General features: G+C 35.5%; 7 protein-coding genes across 7 annotated transcripts in view; 1 reads left to right on the top strand and 6 right to left on the bottom strand.

Moving 5' to 3' along the window:
- Positions 1 to 529: 529 nt before the first annotated feature.
- On the bottom strand, positions 530 to 2,415 carry LOC118210326 (olfactory receptor 52E4-like). The gene is made up of 2 exons (XM_035386419.1): positions 1,778 to 2,415; positions 530 to 1,669 (listed from the first exon to the last, which is right to left on the bottom strand). The coding sequence occupies exon 2, from the start codon at positions 1,606 to 1,608 to the stop codon at positions 607 to 609; it is 1,002 nt and encodes a 333-aa protein (XP_035242310.1). The 5' UTR covers positions 1,609 to 1,669; positions 1,778 to 2,415; the 3' UTR covers positions 530 to 606.
- A 1,129-nt stretch (positions 2,416 to 3,544) lies between these two features.
- On the bottom strand, positions 3,545 to 4,710 carry LOC118210025 (olfactory receptor 52E4-like). Its single transcript, XM_035385839.1, has one exon. The coding sequence runs from the start codon at positions 4,670 to 4,672 to the stop codon at positions 3,701 to 3,703; it is 972 nt and encodes a 323-aa protein (XP_035241730.1). The 5' UTR covers positions 4,673 to 4,710; the 3' UTR covers positions 3,545 to 3,700.
- Positions 4,711 to 6,392: 1,682 nt separating this feature from the next.
- LOC118209155 (olfactory receptor 1-like) lies at positions 6,393 to 9,248 on the bottom strand. The gene is made up of 2 exons (XM_035384316.1): positions 8,285 to 9,248; positions 6,393 to 6,415 (listed from the first exon to the last, which is right to left on the bottom strand). The coding sequence occupies exons 1-2, from the start codon at positions 9,231 to 9,233 to the stop codon at positions 6,393 to 6,395; spliced, it is 972 nt and encodes a 323-aa protein (XP_035240207.1). The 5' UTR covers positions 9,234 to 9,248.
- A 4,352-nt stretch (positions 9,249 to 13,600) lies between these two features.
- LOC118208840 (olfactory receptor 52E4-like) lies at positions 13,601 to 14,964 on the bottom strand. Its single transcript, XM_035383764.1, has 2 exons — positions 14,849 to 14,964; positions 13,601 to 14,740 (listed from the first exon to the last, which is right to left on the bottom strand). Exons 1-2 carry the CDS (start codon positions 14,932 to 14,934, stop codon positions 13,681 to 13,683), a joined length of 1,146 nt encoding a protein of 381 aa, XP_035239655.1. The 5' UTR covers positions 14,935 to 14,964; the 3' UTR covers positions 13,601 to 13,680.
- A 2,555-nt stretch (positions 14,965 to 17,519) lies between these two features.
- Positions 17,520 to 26,173, top strand: part of LOC118208844 (olfactory receptor 186-like) — a 31,260-nt gene continuing 22,606 nt past the window's right edge. Inside the window, exon 1 of the mRNA XM_035383772.1 lies at positions 17,520 to 17,657. The gene's annotated coding sequence lies outside the window, so the exon portion shown is untranslated. The remainder of the gene's footprint in view (positions 17,658 to 26,173) is intronic.
- LOC118208846 (olfactory receptor 52E8-like) lies at positions 18,597 to 19,716 on the bottom strand. Its single transcript, XM_035383776.1, has one exon. The coding sequence runs from the start codon at positions 19,699 to 19,701 to the stop codon at positions 18,739 to 18,741; it is 963 nt and encodes a 320-aa protein (XP_035239667.1). The 5' UTR covers positions 19,702 to 19,716; the 3' UTR covers positions 18,597 to 18,738.
- LOC118209154 (olfactory receptor 1F1-like) lies at positions 23,049 to 25,084 on the bottom strand. The gene is made up of 3 exons (XM_035384314.1): positions 24,967 to 25,084; positions 23,195 to 24,217; positions 23,049 to 23,074 (listed from the first exon to the last, which is right to left on the bottom strand). Exons 2-3 carry the CDS (start codon positions 24,156 to 24,158, stop codon positions 23,049 to 23,051), a joined length of 990 nt encoding a protein of 329 aa, XP_035240205.1. The 5' UTR covers positions 24,159 to 24,217; positions 24,967 to 25,084.

The following is a 26,173-nucleotide window of genomic DNA, read 5'->3' as shown; positions in this document are numbered from 1 at the left end:
TTAGTTTTAGTGGCCATGTGTCCACAATTTGACAAATTAGGAGACTATTGATAATACATTTTCTTCAATGTCTTTGTGTTTTGACCTAAAATATTAAATAAAGATGGCATTAACTATTGATTGCCTAATATTTCTAAAATATTTCCAGAGAAAGTACTTTCCCCTTACAGCATGTAAAAAATACCATGTCTCCATATTTTTAAGACTCACACTGTAAAGGCACGTCCAGTACTGTTGGCAGTTAATTTTGTTACATCACTTATGAGTCATTTATTAAGCAAATGGAAAGTGTAAATAGTACAGTATTCACAGACAACAGAAGAAGAGAAAACAAATATACAAAAGTGAATAAATATTGCCATGAGAAATTTTTGTAATTCATCACTCTTAAAAATGAAGATTTTTAAAATGAATTCAATGGAAATGTATTATTTTACAAAACATCAACCAAGACTTAGCAGACTAAAACTGATGATTTTCTCTTTTGAAAAGTTTTATTTTTGAGAATTTCATCACATCTTCTGTGTTCAAAAGAGGGTAAGAAATTCTTGTCTCTATTTCTGATTTCACAGATTGCAGAGTTACAGTAATACAGTTCCTGGAATATCAATTCATTCCCTTATTTTTATTTTTAAAAATATTTCTGTTGTGGTTACTTGTTTTTCTTTTGAAAAGTTTTTTTGAGAATTCCTTAACTTCTTCTGTGCTCAGCACATAAATGATTGGGTTCATCATGGGGATAATGGCCTTTGCAAACGATGTACTCATGATCCTGACGTTAGGGTGAATGGTAGAAGCTAATGCAGAAACATAGGTGTACAGTATTGGAAGATAATACACAGCCACCAGAATTAGGTGTGCAGAGCAAGTCTTCATGGCTTTAAGTCTCCCTTCCCATGAAGCTATTTTAAACAGTGCACGAGCAATGAACACATATGACAGTACCGTAAAAATAAAGGGTACATAAAATAATAATACTATGACGACAATTGCAAAGTTGCGATTAACATTATAGTCATTGCATGCCAAAGCGGCTGTTGGCCCATGATCACAGAAGAAGCTTTTTACCACAATGGATTTACAAAAGGACAACCTGGTACTAACCAACAACACCATTAAAATCAGTAAAACTGAATCATATGCCCACACCACTGTTAATATCACAGTCATTGCTGGCATTGTGATGATGGCATGGTATCTCAGTGGCAAGCATATTGCCACCAATCTATCATAGGCCAGAACGGCAAGAGTGAGAGACTGTAAGCAGGTAAAAAAATACACAAAAAACATGTTTGCCATGCAAGCGTCAAAGGAGATGTATTGTGAATCAAAAAGAAACATTGCAATTAAATTTGGAATAAGAGCAGTGCTTTCACCCAAGTCAGCTAGAGACAAATTAAAAACAGCCATATACTTTGGGGTGTGAAAACTGCGCTCTTTGTATATACTAAACATGACAAAGGAGTTCCCCAACACAGAGACCACAAAAACGAAACACAAAAAAACATAGTAGTATTTGGCATGGGGCATACTCAAACCATTGATGAAAAAAAATGGGGGATGCACTAAATCTGCATTTAGAGAGAAGGTGGAATTCGTGGAGTTCATTGCTAATGGTTTTAACTCTGATTTTGTGTCTGTGCTCTGCTTTTTTCTTGTTTTCCTTTCCCTGTAAGTGAAAAATATAAGCTGAATAATTCAATTGCATGTAATACACTTGATATATGTTTATATTCTGACAATATAAAAGGAGAAGAATGGTAATGAAATTACTCACCACAATCACCTAATCAGAGAATGAGGGAAATGGTGTCCTCTAGTTTGTTCAACCTGCATGGTGTCATTTTTACACCAGAGGAACATTGACTCTCCTTTTATACATTTTGCTCTGGGGTTTTCTGTATGTTTGCCATGGTAATCAACCTGGGGAATTCATTAACTACACTAACTCTGTCGATCAGGTTGATCTGCCGACGCAGATTTCTCTTTAGTTATGAGTGTCTGATTCGTTTATAGATTGGGGGGAAAGCCCCTGGTTGCAGATGTGAATGTACCAGTGGCGTCGCTAGGGGTGGGCATCCGGGGCTGAAGCCTCGGAGGTTTTTCGTCCAGCCCCGGACCTTTTGACACCAAAAAAATATTTTTTTTTTTTTTTTTTATTTTTTATTTTGACACCCGAAAAAAAGAGATACAGCACCAAATATCATTCATTTAATGGAGCCCTGATGTAAACAAATCACCCCTTTCAAACCGAGCATTAAGTAACCTAACCGACTAGTAGGCGCAGTAGGTTGCAATCAGACGATTTGATAGCACTAGCTAGCACTAAAGTTCAGTCACAGAGTTCTGAGTGACAGATTGACAGTTCCGCTTGTCTGACAAACGCACGCAGACGACGCAGTACGCAGGGTTCCGTAGACGGGTCCGAACATTTCTCATTTAGTAACGTTTAGTGTCAGTGAACTGTCTGAAACGATGGATATCCGCGGATTTTTGAAGAAAATATCGAGTCAGGTTGTTGAGGAGGAGATTCAGGAGAATAATGATGAGATTGAGAATGTAACCAACGTTGCAGCGGATGTCGAGAGCCAGTCAGCAGCCGGAGAGTGCAGAGCAGCTAGCTTCAGGTATGTGCAGGGCAGCGCAGGGTTGATGACACTGGCTGTATGCAGCTAATTGTGATGAACTAAAATGAGGCTATTAGCGAGCTAAAATAAGATTTAGAAGTGTAACGTAACGTCAGCAAAATAATTATTCGTGATGCCAGCTCAGTAACGTTAGTATGGCTAACGTTAGATAACAACGTTAACTAACTAGCTAACGTAACTGGCTGGCTAAACCAGCTAACGTTGTTAGCTATGTATTCTTTCTAGCTTGCCTGCCCAGTGCCTTGCCAGTTTACATGCTAGTAGTATGAAAGATATTTTTTAAAAGCCATTACATATCATCACTCAGAGCTGCATAGGATAAGCAGCTAGGTAGTTAGCTAGCTATCCTTGGCTAGTATTTTGTTTATTAATTTAGTTACAGTATACCTTATACATATTCTGGAAAATAAGTGTGTTTGTGTAGCCAGTTAAATTGAATCACGTAGCTATTTACTCTGTTAGTGTGTTTCTCTACTGTAACATAACCAGTTACATTAATTATGTAACTACATCTAGCTGTCTTAATTCTGCTTTTCAATATATCCACATACATATTACATTCATTCAACATTATAGGGATATTATGGGATTAACTATCGCTTGCCTCAGGTTTCAAAAATATTTGCAGAGCATACTTATGCCAAAAGATAATATCTCCATTTGTCTATGGAAATAACATCTCCAGACTATAGGTTCTGTTGTATAGGCAGTTCATTTTCTTACATTATTACCAAGTCATTTATTAAGCAAATTGCATGGGCAAAAGACTACTTTTTTAACATGCAAAAATTCTAAATGGAATCAATATTGTCATAAGCAACATTTATAATTCATCACACTACATGCATTAAGCTTTTTAAAAAATAAATAATATAATAAAATTTTAAAGTCTTTCGCAAAATATTTGAACCAATAATTAGCGGACTGAAAAATAATGTTTTTCAGTGTTCAAAAGAGGTCAAGAAATTCTTAACCCATGCTTCTACCTCTATGCAGAGTATGTGATACAGTAAAAAGAGTTCCTATAATATCGATTCATTCAGTTATTTTAATTATTTATTTCTGTTGTGTTTTTTTTTTCTTCTGAAAAGTTTTTTTATGAATTCTTTGAACTCTTCAGTGTTCAGCACATAAATGATTGGGTTCATCATGGGGGTAATGGCCTTTGAAAATGATGTATTCATTATCCTGACATTAGGCTGAATGGGAAAAAACAGTCCAGCCATGTAGATACTCAGTATCGGCATATAATATATAGCCACCATTATTAGGTGTGCAGAACAAGTCTTAATGGCTTTAAATCTCCCTTCCCATGAAGCTATTTTGAACAGTGCACCAGAAATAAACACATAAGATAGTACAGTCAAAAAAAAGGGCACATAAAGTAATAATATCATGTTAATAATTCCCATGATTAAATTGACATGATTGTCATTGCATGCCATGCGGAATATGGGTCCATGATCACAGAAGTAGCTTTCTACCACAATGGATTTGCAAAAGGACAGCCTGGGAACCAAAGACACCATTAAAATCAGTAAAACTGAATTATATGCCCACACCACTGTTAATATCACAGTCATTGCTTGCATTGTGATGATGGCGTGGTATCTCAGTGGCAAGCATATTGCCACCAATCTATCATAGGCCAGAATGGTCAGAGTTAGGGACTGCAAAGAGGAAAAGAAAAACACAAAAAACATGTTGGCCAAGCAAGCGTCAAAGGAGATGTATTGTGAATCAAAAAGAAACATTGCAATTAAATTTGGAATAAGAGCAGTGCTTTCACCTAAGTCAGCTAGAGCCAAATTAAAAACAGAGAAATACTTTGGGGTGTGAAAACTGCGCTCTTTGTATATACTAAACATGACAAAGGAGTTCCCCAACACAGAGACTATAAAAACAAAGCACAAGAAAACGTAGTAGTATTTGGCATAGGGCAAGTTATTCAAGCCTCTGATGTAAAAAAATGGGGGACGTACAAAAGTTGTATTCATAGACAGTGTGAAATTCAGGGAGTTCATAGCAGATGTTTTTAATTCTGATTTTGTCTCTTTGTTGTTTTTTTCTTGTTTTTCTTGCCCTGTAAGTGAAAGAAAGTAAGCTGAATAATTCAATTGCATGTAATACACTTGATTTATATTTATATTCTAAAAATATTTAAGGTTTCAGGAACATGACTACTTAGTATCCTCCAAATGATTATTTATCATCACAGACTGATCAAGTAGTGAATTTTGCACTAAGAATTCAAATACAATAGTGGATAAAACAGTATGTGAAGTCTAACAATAGCGACAATATCCGGCTAACAATATCACCAAATTACCATCTGTAGCATGATGTTGTAGATCGTGTTAAATGGCAAAGAAACTAAGTAACAGAAACTCATTGTGTCTTCATGCACTTTTGAATTACCGCGATCACATTTTATAAAACTTTCTCAAAAGTTAAAACTCCAAGAATCCAACGACTTGAAAATTTTAAATTTCGTAAAATATACAGCAAATATGAAATGGTATGAATGTGATTCCTGTGCAAGAACACTTCACAAATTGAAAACAAAAGACGATATAAATGATGTATAGAGATAAATGCATGATTTTATTTGAATGTAATCATATAAAGTAGCCTATGTTGGGGGAAAAAAAACATGATCTTGGGGAGACATCTCCAAAGTTATATCAGGCAAGGGTATTGGTTTAACCATTAAAGAAAAATCATTCTAATGCTGATAATTGTGACCTTACTAATAATACCGTCTTAAAAGGAGAATAATGGTAATTTAATTACTCACCCCAGTCAGCTAATCAGAGAATGAGACAAATGGTGTCCTCCAGTTTGTTCAACCTGGTTTCATTTTTACTGTACAGGAACATTAACTCTCCTTTTATAGATTTTGCACGGGGGGTTTTCTGTATGTTTGCCATGGAAATTAACCTGGGGAACTCATTAACTACAGTAACTCTGTCAATAGAAAAATTCCAAAGAGAATCCGTACTGCTATAATCAACATTTGTGACACATCACCTTTAGACATTTAGGGCCATATTTACTTACGTAACATTCACAGTCTAAATTGTGGGCTGACGAGGTGTATATTGGTCACTAATCACATTTTGTGTATAAAGCAGAGCTTATAATGCACAGTTAAAAAAACTCCCATTCAGTGTGTTGAATGTCTTCACTGGATGTGGAGAAATTGTTAATGAGTTTGAGTTTACAGTACAGTAACACTGCCATCAGTGTTAAAGTTTAATTTTTATTTTTTGCTATAGTCAGTGATTAAATATTGTTAACTGTGTGCCACTCTTCCATTAGGAATCGATTATACAATAGTATCAGAACCAATACAACTTTAAAATGTTGTAAATATGACTTAAAGCTCGGATAAACGACTCTTAGATCTAGGAAATACAACTTTTAAATCTCGGAAATAGAAGAGTAATACCACAAAAATGACTTTAAAAATTAATATTACCTCATTTAAAATCTCAGATATTGGAGGGGGGGGGGGGGGGGGGGGGGGGGAGAAGACTGCGTTTTGGCCCTATCCTTCTTTGGTAATAAAGATGCACTGTTTTTTTTTCTTTCACATTCAAATATAAATTTTCACACTCAAAAGTATTTTTATTTTTCTATTCAAATATTGAACCGTTTGACGGTTTAGTGTGTGTGCACGTGTGCATTTGTGTGTATGGGGAGGGTTAGTAGATTGAAGAAGAAATGAAAAGGAATCGGGGGTCAAAATAGCTCTGCAATGTGGCCTTAGAGGAAAGAAGGAGATATTGAGAATAGACTTCTTGCTGTTTGGTTATTAACGGTCCTAGTAAATTTTACAAATTCTAGGTTGTCATATCAAAGTTATCTGTTGTGTGAGAGATTTAGCCTTTCCAGTTTAGGAATATGATTTATTTATTTATTTATTTATTTATTTATTTATTTATTTATTGCTATGGTCGGTGAGAGTCTACAAGTTTCAGTGCTGGAAAGTCCCATGAAAAATAGTCTCCTTTGAGTGCATTGTGTCCTGTGTAGTGCTTTATACTGTATGAGTAGTGCTTCAGGGTTGGAAGAACATCTAAATGTGTTGAGACATATGAAGGTCCAGAATTCTGAAGAGGTGGCATTGTCATTGTTATGATCTTCCCTGGTCTTATTTTGTTTTATAAAATTTCCAGACGCTGTTGTCATTATTTCTTTGTAACAGCACAGCACATTTTAAGTTACTCAGCTACAGGTTTACTGGGAAATTAAAACTGGGCCATGATAATTATTTATTTAGGCAACATTTTATTGAACTGTTGATGCTGGAAATTTTGAACAAATTTCTCTTATTTATGAGATCCTTACTCTGTAGCCTACTTCCCACACAAGAGCGTCAGATTCATCTTGACGTCTCTCCGAAGCATTTCCTCATCCTCAGCAGTGGTGGGTCATGGGAACGGGCAGTATGCCAGGGCACAAAGTGCACGGCTCTCACTTGATTACTGATTTTCACTGCACGTTTATCATGCATATACACGTTTGATCATGTCATGCACCTGAGCACCTGTTCCACTTTTAATTACTTTTAAAGACAGTCTGTCGCAGGCTTTTTCTGAAATCAATACAGCCACATAATCTGAAGTACCGTAGGATGGGCGAAATCCTATTTGGCTTTTGCTTACTCTATTTGTTTCTTGAATGAAAGACAATATTATAAAATTTAAGATAATTCAGAATATTTCCCCAGGTTGATCTGTTGACACAGATTTCTTTTTAGTTATGAGCATCTGATTTGTTTAGAGATTGAGGAGAAAAGCCCCTAGTTCAAGAAATGTATATACCCTCTAATACCACAGTATATCAGGAATATTAAAGCATGTCATGAAAAGTACAAATTGTTTTATTTTGCAAAAAATATATAAAAATACGTAAAATGAGGAAACAAAAGTTAACAAATAAAATTAAAGACAGATGTGATACAGGTTTTTACGCAACACAGGTTTGGGTTGTTCTTTGATTTGCCTTTTAGGCTAATTCTTATCTACAGAATGGTGAATTTTAGTGGACATGTATCCACACTATCCCCAATTAAGAATAGATTTATAGTAGATTTCCTTCACTTTGAGTTGCAAAAGAGACTCTGAAACATTAAATACAGATGGGATTATCTATTGCTTGCCTCAGGTTTCAAAAATATTTGCATAGCATACTTATCCCAAAATATAACGTCTCCATTTGTCTATGGAGATAGCGTCTCCAGACTGTAGGTTCTGTTGTATAGGCTGTTCATTTTCTTACATCACTGATGAGTAATTTATTAAGCACATTGCATGTGCAAAAGACTACATTTTTTTGAACATGCAACAATTCTAAATGGAATCAATATTGTCATAAGCAACATTTGTAATTCATCACACTTCATGCATTAAAATTAAAATAAATGAGTAATATGATAAAAAATTTAAAGTCTTCCGCAAAATATTTGAACCAAGAATTAGCGGACCGAAAACTGATGTTCTTCGGTGTTCAAAAGAGGTCAAGAAATTCTTAACCCATGCTTCTACCTCTATGCAGAGTATGTGTTACAATAAAAAGAATTCCTATAATATCAAATCATTCCATTATTTTAATTATTTATCTCTGTTGTGTTTTTTTTCTTCTGAAAAGTTTTTTTATGAATTCTTTGAACTCTTCAGTGTTCAGCACATAAATTATTGGGTTCATCATGGGGGTTATGGTCGTTGCAAATGATGTACTCATGATCCTGGCATTAGGCGAAATGGAGAAACATAATGCAGCCATGTAGATGCTCAGTATTGGAAGATAATACATAGCCACCATTATTAGGTGTGCAGAACAAGTCTTAATGGCTTTAAGTCTCCCTTCCCATGAAGCTATTTTGAACAGTGTCCCGGAAATTAACACATATGATAGTACAGTCAAAATGAAAGGCAAATAAAGTAATAATACTATGTTAATAATTGACAGCATATGATTGATATAATTGTCATTGCAGGCCATGCGGTATATGGGTCCATGATCACAGAAGTAGCTTTCTACCACAATGGATTTACAAAAGGACAACCTGGGAACCAAAGACACCATTAAAATTAGTAAAACTGATTCACATGCCCACACCACTGTTAATATCACAGTCATTGCTTGCATTGTGATGATGGCATGGTATCTCAGGGGCAAGCATATTGCCACCAATCTATCATAGGCCAGAACGGTAAGAGTTAGGGACTGCAAAGAGGAAAAGAAATACACAAAAAACATGTTGGCCAAGCAAGCGTCAAAGGAGATGTATTGTGAATCAAAATGAAACATTGCAATTAAATTTGGAATAAGAGCAGTGCTTTCAGCCAAGTCAGCTACAACCAAATTAAAGACAGCCATATACTTTGGGGTGTGAAAACTGGCCTCTTTGTATATACTAAACATGACAAATGAGTTCCCCAACACAGAGACCACAAATACGAAACACAAAAAGACATAGTAGTATTTGGCATGGGGCATGCTCAAACCACTGATGAAAAAAAATGGAGGATGCACTAAAGTTGCATTTAGAGAGAAGGTGGAATTTGCAGAGTTCATAGCTGATTTTAACTCTGATTTTGTCTCTTTGCTCTGCTTTTTTCTTGTTTTTCTTGCCCTGTAAGTGAAAGAAAGTAAGCTGAATAATTCAATTGCATGTAATACACTTGATTTATGTTTAAATTCTGAAAATATTTAAGGTTTCAGGAATATGACTACTTAGTATCCTCCAAATGATTATTTATCATCACAGACTGATCAAGTAGTGAATTTTGCAATAAGAATTCAAATACAATAGTGGATGAAACAGTATGTGAAGTCTAACAATAGCGACAATATCCGACTAACAATATCACCAAATTACTATCTGTAGCATGATGTTGTAGCTCGTGGTAAATGGCAACAAAACTAAGTAAAAGAAACTCATTGTGTCTTCATGCGCTTTTAAATGACCTAGATCACATTTTATAAAACTTTCTCAAAAGTTAAAACTCCAAGAATCCAACTACTTGAAAATTTTAAATTTAGTATAATATACAGCAAATATGAAATGGTATGAATGTGATTCCTGTGCAAGAACACTTCACAAATTGAAAACAATAGACAATATAAATGGTGTATAGAGATAAATGCATGATTTTATTTGAATGTAATCATATAAGGTATGTTGGGGGAAAAGAAACATGATCTTGGGGAGACATCTCCAAAATTAGATCAGGCAAGGGTATTGGTTTAACCATTAAAGAAAGATCATTCTAATGCTGAAAATTGTGACCTTACTAATAATACCATCTTAAAAGGAGAATAATGGTAATTTAATTACTCACCCCAGTCAGCTAATCAGAGAACGAGACAAATGGTGTCCTCCAGTTTGTTCAACCTGGTTTCATTTTTACTGTACAGGAACATTAACTCTTCTTTTATAGATTTTCCACGGGGGGTTTTCTGTATGTTTGCCATGGAAATTAACCTGGGGAACTCATTAACTACAGTAACTCTGTCAATAGAAAAATTTCAAAGAGAATCCGTACTGCTATAATCAACATTTAACATCACATTTAGACATTTAGGGCCAGATTAACGTACATAGCATTCACAGTCTAAATTGTGGGCTGACAAGGTGTATATTGGTCACTAATCACATTTTGTGTATAAAGCAGAGTTTAAAATGCACAGTTAAAAAAACTCCCGTCCAGTGTGTTGAATGTCTTCACTGGATGTGGAGAAATTGTTGCATCTTCCCCCATTACAGACAGTGCAAGGCAAAATGCGGACTGCAATGTAAATGCTGTGCAGAAGTTGTGTAAGTCACTCTGGATAAGAGCGTCTGCTACTGTAAATGCCTGCAACGTAATGTAATTCAGTGGCAGGGAAATCTCCCCCTTCCCCCCAGTCAGTTTCACAATTTGTTCAGTTAGCCTAAACTATGAGTTTGAGTTTACAGTACAGTAACACTGCCATCAGTGTTAAAGTTCAATTTTGTTTGACATTTGCTATTTTTTGCTATGGTCAGTTATTTAATATTGTTAAATGCGTTCCACTCGGTTGTATGAGTAATTTAGCCTTTCCAGTTTAGGAATATGATTTATTTATTTATTTTTTGCTATGGTCGGTGAGAGTCGACAAGTTTCAGTGCTGGAAATTCCCATGAAAAATAGTCTCCTTTGAGTGCATTGTGTCCTGTGTAGTGCTTTATACTGTATGAGTAGTGCTTCAGGGTTGGAAGAACATCTAAATGTGTTGAGACATGTGAAGGTCCAGAATTCTGAAGAGGAGGCATTGTCATTGTTATGATTTTCCCTGGTCTTATTTTGTTTTATAAAATTTCCAGACGCTGTTGTCATTATTTCTTTGTAACAGCGCAACACATTTTAAGTTACTTAGCTACAGGTTTACTGGGAAATTAAAACTGGGCCATAATAATTATTCACATAGGCAAAATTTTATTGAACTGTTGATTGATGACATTTTGAGCTAATTTCTCTTATTTATGAGATCCTTACTCTGTATTTCCTACACGAGAGCGTCAGATTCATCTTGACGTTTCTCCGAAGCATGTCCTCATCCTCAGCAGTGGTGGGTCACGGGAACGGGCAGTACACCAGGGTTCAAAGTGCACGTGCACTTGATTACTGATTTTCACTGATTTTCGTTTATCATGCATATACAGGTTTGATCATGTCATGCACCTGACCATGTGTCATGCACCTGGGCACCTGTTCCACTTTTAATTACTTTTATAAACAGTCTGTCGCAGGCCTTTTCTGAAATCAATAAAGCCACATAATCTGAAGTACCGTAGGATGGGTGAAATCCTATTTGACTTTTGCTTACTATATTTGTTTCTTGAATGAAAGACAATATTATAAAATTTAGGATAATTCAGAATATTTCCCCAGGTTGATCTGTTGACACAGATTTCTCTTTTGTTATGAGCGTCTGATTTGTTTATAGATTGGGGGAAAAGCCCCTGCTTCCAGATTTTAATGTACCCTCTAATGCCACAGAATATCAGAAATAGTAAAGCATGCCAAGAAAAGTACAAATTGTGCTATTTTGCAAAGAAAAAACATAAAAAGATTGAGAGTAGATTTCATTCACTTTTCTGTTGCAACAGAGACTTATTAAAACATTAAATACGGATGAGATTAACTATCGCTTGCCTCAGGTTTAAAATATTTTTGCAGAGCATACTTATCCCAAAAGATAACGTCTCCATTTGTCTATGGAGATAGTGTCTCCAGACTATAGGTTCTGTTGTATAGGCAGTTCATTTTCTTACATCACTGATGAGTAATTTATTAAGCAAATTGCATGTGCAAAAGACTACATTTTTTTGAACATGCAACAATTCTAAATGGAATCAATATTGTCATAAGCAACATTTGTAATTCATCACACTTCATACATTAAGCTTTTTTAAAAAAATGACTAATATAATAAAATTTTAACGTCTTCCGCAAAATATGTGAATCAAAAATTAGCGGACCGAAAACTGATGTTCTTCGGTGTTCAAAAGAGGTCAAGAAATTCTTAACCCATGCTTCTACCTCCATGCAGAGTAGGTGATACAGTAAAAAAGAGTTCCTGTAATATCAATTCATTCAGTTATTTTAATTATCTATCTCTGTTGTGGGTTTTTTTCTTCTTCTGAAAAGTTTTTTTATGAATTCTTTGAACTCTTCAGTGTTCAGCACATAGTACTTATTATCCTGACATTAAATTTTTTTGTAAAATATACAGCAAATATGAATTGGTATGAATGTGATTCCTGTGCAAGAACACTTCACAAATTGAAAATAAAAATGATATAAATGATTTATAGAGATAAAAGCATGAATTTATTTGATTGTAATCATATAAATATGTTGGAGGGAAAAAAACATGATCTTGGGTAGACATCTCCAAAATTAGATGAGGCAAGGGAATTAGTTTGACCATTAAAGACAGATCATTCTAATGCTGAAAACTAGTGGTTATGGAATTTGATATGTAACTAAGAGATTTAAGGTTTAAATCCAAGATGAGGTACTGCCATCATACCCTTGAGCAAAAGACAGGATCTCATCTCTCTCTGTAGCTTTCTCTGCTTTCCACCCGTCTGAATGAAATGGAAAAAGTACATAAAACATAAAACTGAAAGGGCACTTTTTTTTAGTTAATTTTGTTATATCACTAAGTTATTCATAAAGCATTTTGAATGTGTAACAAACTACACTACTCTTAAAAGACACAAGAATAGAATGCTAAAATTCTAACTGAATCTGTATTTCCATAAGCAACATTTGTTGATTCATCACATTTAAACATTAACGGCTAGATTTATGGACATAATATTCACAGAGCAAATTGCTTGCTTAGTCTTTGTATTCTTCATTATCTACCAAATGTTTAGTTTTAGTGGCCATGTGTCCACACTTTGACATATTAGGAGACTATTGATAGTACATTTTCTTCAATGTCTTTGCTGTAGCAAAGGAGACTCTGTGTTTTGAAACATTAAATAAAGATGGCATTAACTATTGATTGCCTAATATTTCTAAAATATTTCCAGAGAAAGTACTTTCCCCTTACAGCATGTAAAAAATACCATGTCTCCATATTTTTAAGACTCGACTGTAAAGGCATGTCCAGTACTGTTGGCAGTTAATTTTGTTACATCACTTATGAGTCATTTATTAAGCAAATGGAAAGTGTAAATAGTACAGTACTCATGGACAACAGAAGAAGAGAAAACAAATATACAAAAGTGAATAAATATTGCCAATTTTTGTAATTCATCACTCTTAAAAATGAAGATTTTTAAAATGAATTCAGTGGAAATGTATTATTTTACAAAACATATTAACCAAGACTTAGCAGACTAAAACTGATGATTTTCTCTTTTGAAAAGTTTTATTTTTGAGAATTTAATCACATCTTCTGTGTTCAAAAGAGGGTAAGAAATTATTGTCTCTATCTCTGATTTCACAGATTGCAGAGTTACAGTAATACAGTTCCTGGAATATCAATTCATTCCTTTATTTTTATTTTTAAAAATATTTCTGTTGTGGTTACATGTTTTTCTTTTGAAAAGTTTTTTTGAAAATTCCTTAACTTCTTCTGTGCTCAGCACATAAATGATTGGGTTCATCATGGGGATAATGGCCTTTGCAAATGATGTACTCATGATCCTGACATTAGGGTGGATTCTAAAAAGTAATGGAGAAACATAGGTGTACAGTATTGGAAGATAATACACAGCCACCAGAATTAGGTGTGCAGAGCAAGTCTTCATGGCTTTAAGTCTCCCTTCCCATGAAGCTATTTTAAACAGTGCACGAGCAATGAACAAGTATGACAGTACCGTAAAAAAAAAGGGTACACAAAATAGTAATACTGTGACGACAATTCCCATGATTATATTGACATGATTGTTATTGCATGCCATGCGGAATATGGGTCCATGATCACAGAAGTAGCTTTCTACCACAATGGATTTACAAAAGGACAACCTGGGAACCAAAGACACCATTAAAAACAGTAAAACTGAATTATATGCCCACACCACTGTTAATATCACAGCCATTGATGGCATTGTGTTGATGGCATGGTATCTCAGTGGCAAGCATATTGCCACCAATCTATCATAGGCCAGAACGGCAAGACTGAGAGACTGTAAGCAGGTAAAGAAGAACACAAAAAACATGTTTGCCAAGCAAGCGTCAAAGGAGATGTATTGGGAATCAAAAAGAAACATTGCAATTAAATTTGGAATAAGAGCAGCGCTTTCACCCAAGTCAGCTAGAGACAAATTAAAAACAGCCATATACTTTGGGGTGTGAAAACTGCGCTCTTTGTATATACTAAACATGACAAATGAGTTCCCCAACACAGAGACCACAAAAACGAAACACAAGAAAACATAGTAGTATTTGGCATGGGGCATGCTCAAACCACTGATGAAAAAAAATGGGGGATGCACTAAAGCTGCATTTAGAGAGAAGGTGGAATTCGTGGAGTTCATTGCTAATGCTTTTAACTCTGATTTTGTCTCTTTGCTCTGCTTTTTTCTTGTTTTCCTTGCCCTGTAAGTGAAAAGGGTAAGCTGAATAATTAAATTGCATGTAATACACTTGATATATGTTTATATTCTGACAATATAAAAGGAGAAGAATGGTAATTAAATTACTCACCACAATCGCCTAATCAGAGAATGAGGGAAATGGTGTCCTCTAGTTTGTTTAACCTGCATGGTGTCATTTTTACACCAGAGGAACATTGACTCTCCTTTTATACATCTTGCTCTGGGGTTTTCTGTAGGTTTGCCATGGTAATCAACCTGGGGAACTCATTAACTACACTAACTCTGTCAATCAGGTTGATCTGTCGACGCAGATTTCTCTTCAGTTATGAGTGTCTGATTTGTTTATAGATTGGGGGGAAAGCCCCTGGTTGCAGATGTGAATGTACCAGTGGCATCGCTAGGGGTGGGCTTCAGGGACTGAAGCAGAGACTGTAAAAAATATGGACAAAGCTACTGTGACGTCACCCATTGACTCTCCGTGGGTCTCTAAAACACGTTTTGAAGCTCAATGGCGGGCGCGGCCATGTTGTCGATTTGGAGCCAAAACCATAGAGTTAAGCTGCTCTGTGATTTTTACATTGTGATTGACAGTCCGGTGCGGAAAAGCCCATCAGCCTGAACGAACGATTGCAGAACGAACTTGAGGCTAGCTGACTGTCTGCCGTTATGTTTTAAAATATATTATCAGATGTTTACTGAGTTTAATTTCCATCCGTGACTGTACTGTGTCATGTAATCACGTTATATGTATGACATTAAAAATACAGTTATGTTCAGTTATCTTCAATTTATGTTTCTCAGCAAAACGAATATGCTTAGCTAGCATATCAGCTTGCCAGTGAGCTAGGTAGGCTATCCATGGTTAGCTCACGCATTAGCAATATGAACCACAGGGGAAGAACATTGACTACACTGATGGTCAATCAATCAGAGATGTGTAGGCTACTGGTGATTTGACTAGGCTAATTTTCGTATAACTGTCTTGTAGACCTGCTGTTAACCGAGCAAGTTATCGTCGTAGGTTTTCGCCACAGTCAGTTAATGAGCCAGTAACTGCTACCAGCTACTCCATCGCCGTTTGTGGTGTTCACTTGCTGGTTGATGCTAGCTGACCGATCGTTCGCAAATCACTTTCTACCGAATAAAAATTAACACTGTCAGCGGTGATTATCAAATCTACCAAGTATTTTAATAACTGATCTGCAGGCGTGTAAATATGACAACGCACTTTGTACAGCAAGTTTTCTACCTGGTGCATGAAGACAAAAATAATGTAGCCTACATTGAATTTCTAATTATTATTAGGTTATTATTTTTTTCTTGTAAATCATCAAAACCAATGGAGAAAAGCCAATATATGCAAGGAGCCCCCAGGACCGATTCTGAGAACCACTGTCTTAAATGCCTAGCTTGTCGGTCTCTTAAATGCTAAAAACATGTTCCTTTCTAAATGCCAAGATGGTTAATTTCGTTAAATTCTGTGTGTGTGATTTCATCGTGTGTTGTATGTTATTCAGCAAATGAACCATTGAGACTCTTAATTTGCTTCGTGAAACTGAAAAAGTGTTTATCCCAAAATCGGGATTATAGTAGCTTTGTCACATGCGTGAAGCATGGCCCAGGTAGACATTTACGGAATGTACATGACTGACAAGCCGTCAAACACATCTGACAGATTGAATGTTTGCCGGTTAAGGTTAGCTAGCTAGTCAAATGGCTTGGTAGCTGAAGTTGCGAACTGTTTTAGCATAGGCTACTGGACTACCAAATATAGCAAGCTGATTACGCTTTCTGCCAACTAATTATTTGGTTAAGTAGGCTAAAGGAAATAGTAAAAATGACTCAGCTACCGAAAAACATAAGAGGAGGATTATTTTATGGTCGTCTAGTGCAGCTGTAAATAGCACACGCCATAATGAAATCACTACGAAATGGGATGCCTGCATTTTCTGACTTCACACAGGTGGGCCGTGGCCGGAGCCGCAATGTCAAGGTCAAGAGGCGCCACCGCCCACCCCAGTGACCATAGACTGTAGCCCCTACTGTAGCTTAGTCCTCCGCAGTAATCAGGAACTGACGCAAACTGTACCTCATTGGTCCACAACAAATATTATAACAGTGCCCAAATGACACAAATCATGAAATCGACCCATGGACAGTCATAAGACGAATAAAACACACATATTGTGACTATTTGTTCTCATGAGAAAAATTTATTGACTTCGTATTTAGACCGCATTTGTACCGTAGACTTACATGGAAACCATATATGAAAACACCTATACTGGAGCCAACCGTAGTGGCGCTAGTGAGCAACCAGGAACAACAAGACCAGGAAATGAGCTTCAAAAACGAAGTCTGGTTTTGGCCGCTTGGACTGAAGCCTCGGAGGTTTTTCATCCAGCCCCGGACCTTTTGACACGAAAAAAAAATCTTTTTATTTATTTATTTTTTATTATGACACCCGAAAAAAAGGTGATACAGCACCAAATATCATTCCATTTAATGGAGCCCTAATGTAAACAAATCACCTCTTTCAAATCGAGCAGTAAGTGACCTAACCGACTAGGAGGCGCAGTAGGTTGCAATCAGACGATTTGATAGCACTAGCTAGCACTAAATTTCAGTCACAGAGTTCTGAGTGACAGATTGACAGTTCCGCTTGTCTGACAATCGTACGCAGACTACGCACTACGCAGGGTTCTGTAGACGAGTCCGAACATTTCTCATTCAGTAACGTTTAGTGTCAGTGAACTGTCTGAAACGATGGATATCCGCGGATTTTTAAAGAATATATCGAGGCAGGTTGTTGAGGAGGAGATTCAGGAGAATAATGATGCGATTGAGAATGTAACTAACGTTACAGCGGATGTTGAGAGCCAGTCAGCAGCCGGAGAGTGCAGAGCAGCTAGCTTCAGGTATGTGCAGGGCAGCACAGGGTCGATGATACTGGCTGTATGCAGCTAATTGTGATGAACTAAAATTAGGCTATTAGCGAGCTAAAATAAGATTTAGAAGGGTAACGTAACGTCAGCAAAATAATTGTTCGTGATGCCAGCTCAGTAACGCTAGTATGGCTAACGTTAGGTAACAACGTTAGCTAGGTAGCTAACGTAACTGGCTGGCTAAACCAGCTAACGTTGTTAGCTATGTGTTCTTTTTAGCTTGCCTGCCCAGTGCCTTGCCAGTTTACATGCTAGTAGTATGAAAGATTTTTTTTTTTTTAAAGCCATTACATATCATCACTCAGAGCTGCATAGGATAAGCAGCCAGGTAGTTAGCTAGCTATTTATGGCTAGTATTTTGTTTATTAATTTATTTACAGTATATCTTACACATATTCTGGTAAATAAGTGTGTTTGTGTAGCCACATATATTGAATCACGTAGCTATTTACTCTGTTCGTGTGTTTCTCTACTGTAACATAACCAGTTACATTAATTATGTAACTACATCTAGCTGTCTTCATTCTGCTTTTCAATATATCCACATACATATTACATTCATTCAACATTATAGGGATATTATGGGATTAACTATTGCTTGCCTCAGGTTTCAAAAATATTTGCAGAGCATACTGATGCCAAAAGATAATATCTCCATTTGTCTAAGGAAACAACATCTCCAGACTATAGGTTCTGTTGTATAGGCAGTTCATTTTCTTTCATCATTACCAAGTCATTTATTAAGCAAATTGCATGGGCAAAAGACTACTTTTTTAACATGCAAAAATTCTAAATGGAATCAATATTGTCATAAGCAACATTTATAATTCATCACACTTCATGCATTAAGCTTTTTAAAAATAAATAATATAATAAAATTTTAAAGTCTTTCGCAAAATATTTGAACCAAGAATTAGCGGACTGAAAAATAATGTTTTTCAGTGTTCAAAAGAGGTCAAGAAATTCTTAACCCATGCTTCTACCTCTATGCAGAGTATGTGATACAGTAAAAAAGAATTCCTATAATATCAAATCATTCTGTTATTTTAATTATTTATCTCTGTTGTGTTTTCTTTCTTATGAAAAGTTTTGTCATGAATTCTTTGAACTCTTCAGTGTTCAGCACATAAATTATTGGGTTCATCATGGGGGTTATGGCCTTTGCAAATGATGTACTAATTATCCTGACATTAGGTGAAATGGAGGAACATAATGCAGCCATGTAGATGCTCAGCAATGGAAGATAATACATAGCCACCATTATTAGGTGTGCAGAACAAGTCTTAATGGCTTTAAGTCTCCCTTCCCATGAAGCTATTTTAAACAGTGCCCCAGAAATAAACACATAAGATAGTACAGTCAAAATTAAAGGCAAATAAAGTAATAATACTATGTTAATAATTGACAGCATATGATTGATATAATTGTCATTGCAGGCCATGCGGTATATGGGTCCATGATCACAGAAGTAGCTTTCTACCACAGTGGATTTACAAAAGGACAACCTGAGAACCAAAGACACCATTAAAATCAGTAAAACTGAATCATATGCCCACACCACTGTTAATATCACAGTCATTGCTGGCATTGTGATGATGGCATGGTATCTCAGTGGCAAGCATATTGCCACTAATCTATCATAGGCCAGAACGGTAAGAGTTAGGGACTGCAAAGAGGAAAAGAAATACACAAAAAACATGTTGGCCAAGCAAGCGTCAAAGGAGGTGTATTGTGAATCAAAAAGAAACATTGCAATTAAATTTGGAATAAGAGCAGTGCTTTCAGCCAAGTCAGCTAGAGCCAAATTAAAGACAGCCATATACTTTGGGGTGTGAAAACGGCGCTCTTTGTATATACTAAACATGACAAAGGAGTTCCCCAACACAGAGACCACAAATACGAAGCACAGGAAAACATAGTAGTATTTGGCATGGGGCATGCTCAAACCACTGATGAAAAAAAATGGGGGATGCACTAAAGTTGCATTTAGAGAGAAGGTGGAATTTGCAGAGTTCATAGCTGATTTTAACTTTGATTTTGTCTCTTTGCTCTGCTTTTTTCTTGTTTTTCTTGCCCTGTAAGTGAAAGAAAGTAAGCTGAATAATTTGATTGCTTGTAATACACTTGATTTATATTTAAATTCTGAAAATATTTAAGGTTTCAGGAACATGACTACTTAGTATCCTCCAAATGATTATTTATCATTACAGACTGATCAAGTACTGAATTTTGCACTAAGAATTCAAATACAATAGTGGATAAAACAGTATGTGAAGTCTAACAATAGCGACAATATCCGACTAACAATATCACCAAATTACTATCTGTAGTATGATGTTGTAGCTCGTGGTAAATGGCAACAAAACTAAGTAAAAGAAACTCATTGTGTCTTCATGCGCTTTTAAATGACCTAGATCACATTTTATAAAACTTTCTCAAAAGTTAAAACTCCAAGAATCCAACTACTTGAAAATTTTAAATTTCATAAATTATACAGCAAATATGAAATGGTATGAATGTGATTCCTGTGCAAGAACACTTCACAAATTGAAAACAAAAGACGATATAAATGATGTATAGAGATAAATGCATGATTTTATTTGATTGTAATCATATAGCTAAAGTATGTTGGGGAAAAAATACATGATCTTGGGGAGACATCTCCAAAGTTAGATCAGGCAAGGGTATTGGTTTAACCATTAAAGAAAGATCGTTCTAATGCTGAAAATTGTGACCTTACTAATAAAACCATCTTAAACGGAGAATAATGGTAATTAAATTACTCACCCCAGTCAGCTAATCAGAGAATGAGACAAATTGTGTCCTCCAGTTTGTTCAGCCTGGTTTCATTTTTACAGTACAGGAACATGAACTCTCCTTTTATAGATTTTGCACGGGGGGTTTTCTGTATTTTTGCCATGGAAATGAACCTGGGGAACTCATTAACTACAGTAACTCTGTCAATAGAAAAATTCCAAAGAGAATCCGTACTGCTATAATCAACATTTGTGACACATCACATTTAGACATTTAGGGCCATATTTACTTGCGTAACATTCACAGTCTAAATTGTGGGCTGACGAGGTGTATATTGGTCACTAATCACATTTTGTGTATAAAGCAGAGCTTATAATGCACAGTTCAAAAAACTCCCATTCAGTGTGTTGAATGTCTTCACTGGATGTGGAGAAATTGTTAATGAGTTTGAGTTTACAGTACAGTAACACTGCCATCAGTGTTAAAGTTTAATTTTTATTTTTTGCTATAGTCAGTGATTAAATATTGTTAACTGTGTGCCACTCTTCCATTAGGAATCGATTATACAATAGTATCAGAACCAATACAACTTTAAAATCTTGTAAATATGACTTAAAGCTCGGATAAACGACTTTTAGATCTAGGAAATACAACTTTTAAATATCGGAAATAGAAGAGTTCTACCGCAAAAATGACTTTAAAAATTCATATTTCCTCATTTAAAATCTCAGATATTGGGGGGGGGAAGACTGCGTTTTGGCCCTATCCTTCTTCGGTAATTAAGATGCGCTGTTTTTTTTTCTTTCACATTCGAATATAAATTTTCACACTCAAAAGTATTTTTATTTTTCTATTCAAATATTGAACCATCGTTTGACGGTTTAGTGTGTATGGGGAGGGGTAGTAGATTGAAGAAGAAATTAAAAGGAATCAGGGGTCAAAATAGCTCTGCAATGTGGCCTTAGAGGAAAGAAGGTGATATTGAGAATAGACTTCTTGCTGTTTGGTTATTAGCCTAATGGTCATAGTAAATTTTTCAAATTCTAGGTTGTCAAAACATCAGAGAAATCTATTGTGTGAGAGGTTTAGCCTTTCCAGTTTAGGAATATGATTTATTTATTTATTTATTTATTTATTTATTTATTTATTTATTGCTATGGTCGGTGAGTGTCTACAAGTTTCAGTGCTGGAAAGTCCCATGAAAAATAGTCTCCTTTGAGTGCATTGTGTCCTGTGTAGTGCTTTATACTGTATGAGTAGTGCTTCAGGGTTGGAAGAACATCTACAATGTGTTGAGACATATGAAGGTCCAGAATTCTGAAGAGGTGGCATTGTAATTGTTATGATCTTCCCTGGTCTTATTTTGTTTTATAAAATTTCCAGATGCTGTTGTCATTATTTCTTTGTAACAGCGCAACACATTTTAAGTTACTTAGCTACAGGTTTACTGGGAAATTAAAACTGGCCCATAATAATTATTTATTTAGGCAACATTTTATTGAACTGTTGATGCTGGAAATTTTGAACAAATTTCTCTTCTTATTCTTCTTATTTATGACATCCTTACTCTGTACTTCCCACACGAGAGCGTCAGATTCATCTTGACGTTTCTCCGAAGCATGTCCTCATCCTCAGCAGTGGTGGGTCATGGGAAAGGGCAGTACACCAGGGCACAAAGTGCACGGCTCTCACTTGATTACTGATTTTCACTGCACGTTTATCGTGCATATAGACATATTTGATGCACCTGAACACCTGTCATGCACCTGAGCACCTGTTCCACTTTTAATTACTTTTATAAACAGTCTGTCGCAGGCTTTTTCTGAAATCAATAGAGCATGAAAAAATTGTTCCTCTTGTCTTTTGATGGACATATTTATTATTCAACATTTGTAAAGTGTCCACATAATCTGAAGTACTGTAGGATGGGCGAAATCCTATTTGACCTTTGCTTACTATATTTGTTTCTTGAATGAAAGACAATATTATAAAATTTAGGATAATTCAGAATATTTCCCCAGGTTGATCTGTTGACACAGATTTCTCTTTAGATATGAGCGTCTGATTTGTTTATAGATTGGGGGAAAAGCCCCTGCTTCCAGATTTTAATGTACCCTCTAATGCCACAGAATATCAGAAATAGTAAAGCATGCCAAGAAAAGTACAAATTGTGCTATTTTGCAAAGAAAAAACATAAAAAGATTGATAGCAGATTTTATTCACTTTGCGGTTGCAACAGAGACTTATTAAAACATTAAATACAGATGAGATTAACTATCGCTTGCCTCAGGTTTAAAATATTTTTGCAGAGCATACTTATCCCAAAAGATGACATCTCTATTTGTTTATGGAGATAGCGTCTACAGACTATAGGCTAGGTTCTGTTGTATAGGCAGTTCATTTTCTTACATCACTGATGAATAATTTATTAAGCAAATTGCATGTGCAAAAGACTACATTTTTTTGAACATGCAACAATTCTAAATGGAATCAATATTGTCATAAGCAACATTTGTAATTCATCACACTTCATACATTAAGCTTTTTTAAAAAAATGACTAATATAATAAAATTTTAACGTCTTCCGCAAAATATGTGAATCAAAAATTAGCGGATCGAAAACTGATGTTCTTCTGTGTTCAAAAGAGGTCAAGAAATTCTTAACCCATGCTTCTACCTCTATGCAGAGTATGTGATACAGTAAAAAAAGAGTTCCTGTAATATCAATTCATTCAGTCATTTTAATTATTTATCTCTGTTGTGGGTTTTTTTTTTCTTCTGAAAAGTTTTTTTTATGAATTCTTTGAACTCTTCAGTGTTCAGCACATAAATTATTGGGTTCATCATGGGGGTTATGGCCTTTGCAAATGATGTACTTATTATCCTGACATTAGGTGAAATGGAGAAACATAATGCAGCCATGTAGATGCTCAGTATTGGAAGATAGTACATAGCCACCATTATTAGGTGTGCAGAACAAGTCTTAATGGCTTTAAGTCTCCCTTCGAATGAAGCTATTTTAAACAGTGCCCCAGAAATAAACACATAAGATAATACAGTCAAAATAAAGGGCAAATAAAGTAATAATACCATGTTAATAATTACCATGATATGATTGACATGATTGTCATTGCATGCCATGCGGTATATGGGTCCATGATCACAGAAGTAGCTTTCTACCACAATGGATTTACAAAAGGACAACCTGGGAACCAAAGACACCATTAAAATCAGTAAAACTGAATCATATGCCCACACCACTGTTAATATCACAGCCATTGCTTGCATTGTGATGATGGCATGGTATCTCAGGGGCAAGCATATTGCCACTAATCTATCATAGGCCAGAACGGTAAGAGTGAGAGCTTGCAAACTGGAAAAGAAAAACACAAAAAACATGTTGGCCATGCAGGCCTCAAAGGAGATGTACTGTGAATCAAAAAGAAATGTTGCAATTAAATTTGGAATAAGAGCAGTGCTTTCACCCAAGTCAGCTAGAGCCAAATTAAAAACAGAGAAATACTTTGGGGTGTGAAAACTGCACTCTGTGTATATACTAAACATGACAAAGGAGTTCCCCAACAGAGTGACCACAAAAACGAAACACAAAAAAACATAGTAGTATTTGGCATGGGGCATGCTCAAACCATTGATGAAAAAAAATGGGGGATGCACTAAAGTTGCATTTAGAGAGAGGGTGGAATTTGCGGAGTTCATAGCTGATGATTTTAACTCAGATTTTGTCACTTCGTTGCTTTTTTCTTGTTTTACTTTCCCTGTAAGTGAAAGAAAGTAAGCTGAATAATTCAATTGCATGTAATACACTTGATTTATATTTAAATTCTGAAAATATTTAAGGTTTCAGGAACATGACTAATTAGTCAAGTAGAACTTTATTTGTCCCCAGTGGTTGTGTTAGTATCCTACAAATGATTATTTATCATCACAGACTGATCAAGTACTGAATTTTGCACTGAGAATTCAAATACAATAGTGGATGAAACAGTATGTGAAGTCTAACAATAGCGACAATATCCGACTAACAATATCACCAAATTACTATCTGTAGCATGATGTTGTAGCACGTGGTAAAAATGCAAAGAAACTAAGTAAAAGAAACTCATTGTGTCTTCATGCGCTTTTAAAGTACCTAGATCACATTTTATAAAACTTTCTCAAAAGTTAAAACTCCAAGAATCCAACTACTTGAAAATTTTTAATTTCATAAAATATAGGCCTACAGCAAATATGAATTGGTATGAATGTGATTCCTGTGCAAGAACACTTCACAAATTGAAAAAAAATGATATAAATGATGTATAGAGATAAATGCATGATTTTATTTGATTGTAATCATATACATATGTTGGGGGAAAAAAACATGATCTTGGGTAGATATCTCCAAAGTTAGATCAGGCAAGGGAATTAGTTTGACAATTAAAGACAGATCATTCTAATGCTGAAAATTGTGATCTTACAAATAATACCATCTTAAACGGAGAAGAATGGTAATTAAATTACTCACCCCAGTCAGCTAATCAGAGAATGAGATAAATTGTGTCCTCCAGTTTGTTCAACCTGGTTTCATTTTTACAGTACAGGAACATGAACTCTCCTTTTATACATCTTGCACGGGGGGTTTTCTGTATGTTTGCCATGGAAATGAACCTGGGGAACTCATTAACTACAGTAACTCTGTCAATAGAAAAAAATCCAAAGAGAATCCGTACTGCAATCAGCAACATTTGTGACGCATCACATTTAGACATTTAGGGCCAGATTTACTTACGTAACATTCACAGTCTAAATTGTGGGCTGACGAGGTGTATATTGATCACTAATCACTTTTTGTGTATAAAGCCGAGTTTAGAATGCACAGTTCAAAAAACTCCCATTCAGTGTGTTGAATGTCTTCACTGGATGTGGAGAAATTGCATCTTCCAGCACTACGGACAGTGCAACACAAAATGCGGACTGCGATGTAAATGTTGTGTAGAAGTTGTGTAAGTCACTCTGGATAAGAGCGTCTGCTACTGTAAATGCCTGCAACGTAGTGTAATTCAGTGGCAGGGAAATCTCCCCCTTCCCCCCAGTCAGTTTCACAATTTGTTCAGTTAGCCTAAACTATGAGTTTGAGTTTACAGTACAGTAACACTGCCATCAGTGTTAAAGTTCAATTTTGTTTGACATTTGCTATTTTTTGCTATGGTCAGTTATTTAATATTGTTAAATGCGTTCCACTCTTCCATTAGGAATCGATTATACAATAGTATCGGAACCAATAAAATTTTAAAATCTCGCAAATATGACTTAAATCTCAGAAATACGACTTTTATATCTCAGAAATACAACTTTTAAATCTCGGAAATATAAGAGTAATATCGCAAAAATGACTTTAAAAATTTATATTTCCTCGTTTAAATCTCAGATATTTGGTGGGGGGGGACTGCGTCTGGGCCCTATCCATCTTCGGTAATAAAGATACGCTGTTTTTTTCCCCTTCACATTCGAATATTAATTTTCACACTCAAAAGTATTTTTATTTTTCTATTCAAATATTGAACCATCATTTGACAGTTTAGTGTGTGTGTGCACGTGTGCTTTTGTGTGTATGGGGAGGGGTAGTAGATTGGAGAAGTAAGGAAAAGGAATCGGGTCAAAATAGCTCTGCAATGTGGCCTCAGAGGAAAGAAGGAGATATTGAGAATATATTTCTTGTTGCTTAGTTATTA

The sequence above is a fragment of the Anguilla anguilla genome, chromosome 12 (assembly GCF_013347855.1).
Source record: "Anguilla anguilla isolate fAngAng1 chromosome 12, fAngAng1.pri, whole genome shotgun sequence".
Classification (NCBI taxonomy): Eukaryota; Metazoa; Chordata; class Actinopteri; order Anguilliformes; family Anguillidae; genus Anguilla; species Anguilla anguilla.
The sequence above is the reverse complement of the archived record's forward strand: the minus strand, read 5'-3'. Positions and strand labels throughout refer to the sequence as shown.